At 29.7% G+C, this 7,928-nt stretch overlaps 1 protein-coding gene across 1 annotated transcript; it reads left to right on the top strand.

The window, feature by feature from the left end:
• Window positions 1-629: 629 nt before the first annotated feature.
• Window positions 630-4,746, top strand: LOC139492195 (ficolin-2-like). The gene is made up of 4 exons (XM_071280378.1): window positions 630-656; window positions 1,027-1,123; window positions 2,933-3,097; window positions 4,499-4,746. Exons 1-4 carry the CDS (start codon window positions 630-632, stop codon window positions 4,744-4,746), a joined length of 537 nt encoding a protein of 178 aa, XP_071136479.1.
• The last annotated feature ends 3,182 nt before the right edge of the window (window positions 4,747-7,928 follow it).

The following is a 7,928-nucleotide window of genomic DNA, read 5'->3' as shown; positions in this document are numbered from 1 at the left end:
GTAATCATTTATTACTAAAAAATCGAAATAATATGCATACTGCTCTTAAAACTGAGAAAATTCAAAATTGACAGCATGGTAAATTTGACACAAAAAGCATCAAAATATATAAAACTTTCTTATATTAACTTAACACCTACCTATAGTTTTGTTTTAAGTTATATTTATTCAGATTGGTCTACTTCATCTTTTTTGAAAGTTTGAACAAAAGTTTACTTGTGGAATTGTGATTTTATTCACGATAATAGCCCAAAAAACGGGAAAAAATAAATATTTATGAAAAAATGGGAAAATCATCAAAATTGTGTATTTTTAATGGGTCGTAGCAAATAAAAAAGAGCAACCCCATATGATTTTTCCTTCACCACTTTTTTATTACAGTGACATAAACCCAAAAATTAGGTTAAGAAAAAAAGTTTATTTCTGGAAATTTTTGGCTTTCAGAGGAGTACATCGATAAACCTCAAGTAATTTAGGGACCAAACGTTATAATTTTATATATATATATATGTATTGCGCTTTCAGCAAACAGACCAACTGACTGTGGGGACCTGGACAAATCAACTTCCAATAGTGGGCTTCACAAGATCTTCACGGAATTCTTATCTTGTTTCAAGGTTTTCTGTGAAATGGAGAAACATGGCGGGGGCTGGACTGTGAGTTTGAAATAAATTCTAGATGAAAAATAATCAAATAAATATATTCAAGTAACTAATTGGTTAAATAAACGGGTAGAAAGTTTTCGTTAAAAAATTGTAAATAAATTAAGAGTAAATATATTCACCGACGACATAGGAGAAACTTTGCATCTAGCGAGTAATAGTGTTGTATTATTTATACTAGTATCTAAAAAAATACTTATAAGATCTATTTAATTATTAGTTTCGTTTCATTATTAATATTAGCTTTATTCAATTAACCATCACAGATTGATTATTCAAAGTATAGTATATGTTATTGGCATTGCTATTTCAAATGAAGTATACGACTTCATGAGCATATTTTTTATTTACTGTTCTTTTGCAGGTTTTCCAACGTAGACTGAACGGAGAGACAAACTTCTATAGAGACTGGAACGCTTATAAGCAAGGATTTGGTGACCAGAGTCAAGAATTTTGGTTGGGTAATACATACCTTTACATATACAAGGAGTCGTATTATAATTTCATCAGGTCATCTATGGCGTATATATCCGATACAGTATTTTCATTGAGAAAACTATAAATTTACGGAAGTTCGCTTGTCGTCTTTTGGAATTTTCTCATATTATTGGAATCCTCTGGTTTAAACTATTTAAATGCCTTAAAAAATTGCCCATTGACCCCTTATTTTCTACTTACAAATCTTTTACATCCAGCTATAAAAGTCTTATAAAATCTTTGTTATTTTCTAATAGTTGTTGAAAACTTAAACTTTTCAATGATAAAGCTATGAAAAATCGAGGGAGAACATTTTGTTCAACAATTTCGATGGCTAATATCTTAAAACAAGCTCATCAATCTATATTTCATTTGAGCTCTTTCGGTTCCTTTATCTTTCCCTTATTAATATATACAAGTGTTATGAAAAGCTTGTTATTTTGAAACTGAGAGGCGAACTTCTTTTCTTTATGCAATACAAACTTACTAAAGGTGTTCGCTACTTTTGTTCTTGACTTTTTGTAAGATAATCGAATTCCTCTGATTTTATCAACGCAGTGCTATTATATTTGTTGTCCACCAACCCCTACTTTTCTTTTTGTAATTTCATAACATATTGTTATAAAAGCCATATTTGAAAATCTTATACAATCCTACTTTATTTTTTTTTTATAGTTTTTGATAAAAAAAATGTTGTCAATGTTAAATGTATGAAAATCTTAAGGGAATTATTTCCTGCCAAATTTTCAATGGTTTACATCTAGAAATCAAGGACACGTACCTTTTATTTTTTTTCTATTTTTTTTTTTAGAATCATTATTCATTTACTCTTCACTTACTTGAAAAAGATGGTTATTTTGAAACAGAGTAGCAAGCATCCTTATAATGTTATTGTTCAGTCATTGTGCATGCGTGTTTTTAATGTTTTATGCATTCGGGTTTTTGAATAACTAATTCTACCACCCCCTTACCCATCACACCCACACACCTCCCTTCCTTCCATTCACTCCGGCTTACTACATCAATAAAAGACTGGCCGCCACGATATTATAAAGAGTGGTAAAAGGGGATTTAAACATCAGTAATCAATCAATCTTATTTTAAATCAGTTTTCAAATGTCTAAAACAACAGAAAAACAAAGGATATGGGATACATGTACTCAGATGGGTATCTATTAATGACACAAAATCAGTTCATGAAAACACATAAAGCCAAGCAACAGTGCTTGTTTGTGTTCTTTTTTCTACATTTAAATCCTTATAGCCTCTGACAAGGGTCCTGACCTAATACAGCAGCAGTACTTAGCTTTTTTTTTTTTTATCTCTACCCTTCTACATTTCAGAAACGGTCAGTAGATTAAAGAAGCGTTCAAAAACAAATATCCTAAAGGATCAAGTATAGTAGCTATATAATTGTCAACAAAAACATTAAAAAAATTAAAATAACCAATAATACCTGATAAAAGCGTGTTCGCGGCTACTGACAATTCAAACCTTTCTGCTACTATGAGACTTAAATCTCATGGGTTTTATCATTACATGATTACTTGGCCGTTTTTATAGTGATAAGTTGATTATATTTACCAGACCCAATATGTCACGGTCATTTGATAATTTGATAATTTAGCTATAACTGTATATTTAATTATCTGAATATCTAGTTTAAAAACTAATTAATGAACATGTGATTATATTGGTAAAATGTATGTGGTTATGTAAATACTTGGACATCCCCATTATGGGTCTCACCTATAGTTTAAACTTTGGTTGCATTCAACTTATATTTGCTTCAGGTAACGACCATTTGCATATGCTGACCTCTCAAGGACACTACATGCTGAGGATTGATATGGAAGACTTCGAAAACAACCAAAAGTATGCGCTGTATGACAACTTCAGCGTTGGTAGTGAAAGTTCTGATTATATTTTGAGTGTCAGTGGTTATTCTGGTGATGCAGGTAAGATTTTTGTATTTCTAACCCTTCAAAGTTTGGATTCTATTATTTACCCTTGTCTTTATCCATTTTCTTCTTTGACTTTCAATTTGATAAAAAGAAAAACAAATATAATGACGTAGTATTGCAAATATATTGTAATCAAATAGGTATAAGAAGATGTGATATGAGAAGCAATGATACAACTCTCCATCCAAGTCACAATTTATAAAAGAAAACCAATACAGGTATAAGTACGGTCTTCAACCCGGAGCCGTGGCTCACATCGAACAGCAAGCTATAAAGGGCCCAAAAATGACATTCAAACGGGAAAACCAACGGTCTAATATATATAAAAAAAGAAATTCATCAACAAACCAACTATTAAACATCCGATTCCTGATGTAAGATAGATGCAAACAAATGCATCGGGTTTAATTGCTTTAATAGGTTCCAACTTTCACCCCTATTTGAAACAATAGTGTAACATCACAACATATAAAGATACACTACAAAACATCAATTGAAATAGCTTATACTTAATAAAAAGACATATTAACACATGTGGACATGCACTGAACAAATAAATTTGATTTTTGATAAATGGCTCTTTCCTATTGTTTTCTTTATTTTTATAATAAAAACAGCAAGGCACTAAGTGTGCATCAAAATTAATGTCTTCTAAATGCATAGTTATTTCAACCCGAAATATTATGATACATATATTTATTCATTGTAATTAGAACGGAACATAAATAAGCATCTACTTCTTTGTCTCCATATTTCAAAAATTCTTTTTTTTTGTATCAGTAACTATCAGTATAAGCTATCACTATTGTTGAAGTACTAGTACAAAAAATGTAAATACCCTAAATATATTGCAAGACATATTCAAAAAAATGTTAGGGTCTTTTTTGCAAGTGTTTAGACAAACAATCTCAAGGTCGATTTAAGAAAAAGAGCATACATTGATTAAATTCATTTTATATAACATATCCTTGTAAAGGCTATAACCCCTATCTGTGAATTCCAAATATGTAATATCATTTATAATACTTTTTCTTTTTTTATTTTGGTGGTGATTTACACTTGTTTTTTTATAATCAAAATAACAAAGATCTTGATTTCGATTTTTTTTAAATGATATCATTCTATACCTAATCTCTGACAGTATGCTAATTCATGAAATAGAAAGAAAATATATTAGATAATAAAAATATCAAAATACTTTAGTATAATCTCAAATTGCTAAAGGATATAAACAAACATTTGATATTTCAACGGAAAAAGTAATGAATCGTTCATTTATTGCAACAAAATGCTATGTTTAAAATCAAATACATAGTAACAAGATTTACAATTCCATCGTTATGTATTTGGATATTATTTAAGTATTTGAATTCCTATCACTACGTATATTTACAGGAGATTCGATGGCTTATCACAACGGACAGAAATTCTCAACAAAAGATAAGAAAAACGACAAATGGGGAGAGGAATGTGCAGTGGTGTTTAAGGGTGCTTGGTGGTATAATAATTGTCACTTTAGCAACCTTAATGGCCTCTATCTGAAGGGAAACCATGATTCATTTGCTGATGGCGTCATTTGGGAAACCTGGAAGGGCTACTACTACTCACTAAAAGAAACAATCATGATGATCCGCAAAGTCTAGATAGATGAATCTAGATTATGAACAATAAATAATGCATATTCTCATTTTAATTTTTTATTATTTTTTTTAGATTATAGTGTATGTCTCAGTCATTCGTTGGATTTCGGTTTTGTAGGCTTTTTTCTTGTACAGTATTGTTAGGGATATTGATTGTTGCTAAAGTTTGATCTGATTATAGATTCAAAAATTAAGAATCATTTATAGTCCGTATCGTCTTTATTATAATCAAATAAAATCAAATTTTGATGAACGTTATATGCTATGGCTTATAACAATCTAAACAAAAAATAGAGAACATGGATAGTTTATTTCATTGTAGTTTTAAAATCTATAATATTGATAAATTCCTTGACAAAGGATCATCCAAAAACATCTCCCGATTGTTAATGGAAACTTGTAAATGGTAAATGGTATAATATACCAAAATTAGAAAGAATGTGTTATTTATGAAAAGATGATATTTGGGATGAATATCATGAATTATTTATTTGTAAAAATGCAGATATAATAGAATTGAAAAACAGAAAATAAATAAATAATCCAAACATTGTAAAACTGGAACGTCTTTTATCACTTTGCAATATTGAATTATATACACAGGCAAAATTTACTCACATGAATTTCACATGAATCTCACATGAAATTGAGATTCACATGAATTTCACGTGAAATTTACAACAAAATTCTTTAATATTTTTGATGATTTTGATTAAATTTAAAAATTTAGATGTTATTTGAAATACTCTATTTTAAAAATTCATGTGAATTTCACATGAAAAAATATACGTGATTTTCATGTGAAATTCACATGAGTTTCACATGACATTCACATGAAACTCACAAAAACTGATTTCACGTGAGTTTCACTTATAAGCTCGTTTGAGGTGAAATTCAGGTGAATTTCACGTGAGATTCACATGAATTAAATTTCACGTGAAATTGATGTGAGTGAAATTTGCCTGTTTACAAATGTACTATTAGGAAACTGTTAGTGTTTTATCAGAAAACTGTCTTCTCTTCTTTAAATTTTATTTGTATAACTTTGTACTGTCATATTTATTTGTATTTAATCACATGTTCATTTGTGTCATATTTAATGTATAAATGTAATCATTACTGACATCTTGTAGCACATTGTAAATGTTTCTGAGTGTTTTCCTAATAAATCTTGCAAATCTTGAGCAGTTCTTCTAAATTTCCTAAGCCGGTCCTATCTTCAAATCATTATCAGTATACATAAATGCATGATTCTTATTGTAAAAAAACTATAGTTTTATGGCATGGTATTGGTTGCAAAAAATGTTGTTAAGTAGTCTCTAGTGAAAATTGTTTGACGACACAAGGTTGAATTTGCAACAACGATTGTGATTGGTCAATTCTGGATTTTATATGTTACAATGTGTCTTGATAAAACTTTCTTGTACGTTTTTTAAAGTTCATCGTATTACTACAACATTAAAATTCATGAATCAATCTTTGGAAAATGAAAATACATTGTTTGTCATTCTAATCAAAACAAACTGGCAGACAAAAAAATACATGGCAACAAAGGAGACGAAAAGAAAAAGGACCCCAAACATCACAGACCACTACATAACTGATCAACCCGTGTTTATGATCCTTTTTCCTAGCTAAGTTTCTATCTGTCTATTATAATTTTAAGAAATAAGGCAAACACGCAAAACAGTGGTCAAAATCATCATCAATATGGAGTCAATAGACGATTTCGACATTGTTGACCAATTTGTAGAACTTGTAGAGCTGATCATTTTAATGTTGATAGTTTTCAATTAAGTTTAGGCACAAAATGTGAAAAATGGTAAAATTTGTCATTTAAGGGCAATGTATATCCTATCAGAAGGCATCTGACAGTTAAAATATGTACGGACACTTGGTAGCGATCAACAATCTGAACATTTTTGATAAGGTCAGATGTTCACTCTTTATAATAGTTTTTAAAATAATAAACATTGCATTTTACCTCCTCAGTTCTATCTAGCCATATCGGACATCTTGTTTGGCAGACAGAGTCGTGGGACACATTTTGTCTGATGAACACTTTCTCCATACTTTTTCATTTTTTTATTAGACAAAAACAAAACACAAACTCTGAGGTAGGAACGATGGTGGGTTGAACATGATATAATGGATAGCCAAACCTATATTATTATTATTAGTAGTTTTTTGTAGTATTTAAAAGTGCATTATAATATATAATATTACCCTAAGCACTTTACAACATATATTTATTCACATATAAGTATTAACAAAAAAATATAAAAGCCCATGTTATAAAATCCTAAAACAAACAGATGTAAAATAAACTGCATAAAGAATATACTGTTAAACGTAATGATAAACAATAAAATGTATATAAAATTGGCATGGTAAAATTAAGGAGAAATTTAGATCGTACAAAGAAAAGTAAGTTATAAATCCAAACACATTTGCTTAATATTTAGAAATTACAATGATATAGAAATATAGTAGGACCTATGAAAAAACTTGTCTGAATAAATGAGTTATCCGGTTTTTATTGAACACGTTCCCAGAATGGATGTTTCATAGATCACTTGGCAAATCTTTTCATAGAACGGCTGCCTTTTTGTCGAATCTTCTTTCCCCATATGTTTCGGTTTACACAGGTGGCGTTATAAAACCATGCCATTTTCAGATCGAAGTGATATCACTGGTTTGTATATATGAAAGAGTTCTTGTAGGAAGACCGGTGCGTCCTCGTGCAAAGCCCATTTAAAAAAAAATATATATATTTTTATTGACCTTGCATAAATCGTTGAATATCACTTTTTATCTTTTTCATGTTTGTTCTTCTTTCCTGTTGAATTATTTTTTCTGCTGCAGCTATTCAAGTAACTCTTTGATCTTTGAGGCTCATCCCATCGATGTGTTATTGCGCTATGGTAAAATGTTGTATGTTTGTCTTTCGTGTTTGCTTATGTGCTTTTTTATGTGTCTTTTATTGTTTCTTTGTTACATATGACGTGACTCTTTATTTGCTCATCCAGTCCTTTAATTAAAGTAAATTTTGTATTCTTGTCTTTCATTTTTGCAAATGCTGGCATGTCAGTAACTGCTTGTAGTTCTTTGTTAATTTATGTATCATTGTCATTTTGCTTAGTTTCTTTTCAATTTGTTACCTATTCTGACACCGGACTCGGACT

The sequence above is a fragment of the Mytilus edulis genome, chromosome 10 (assembly GCF_963676685.1).
Source record: "Mytilus edulis chromosome 10, xbMytEdul2.2, whole genome shotgun sequence".
Taxonomy (NCBI): Eukaryota; Metazoa; Mollusca; class Bivalvia; order Mytilida; family Mytilidae; genus Mytilus; species Mytilus edulis.
The sequence above is the reverse complement of the archived record's forward strand: the minus strand, read 5'-3'. Positions and strand labels throughout refer to the sequence as shown.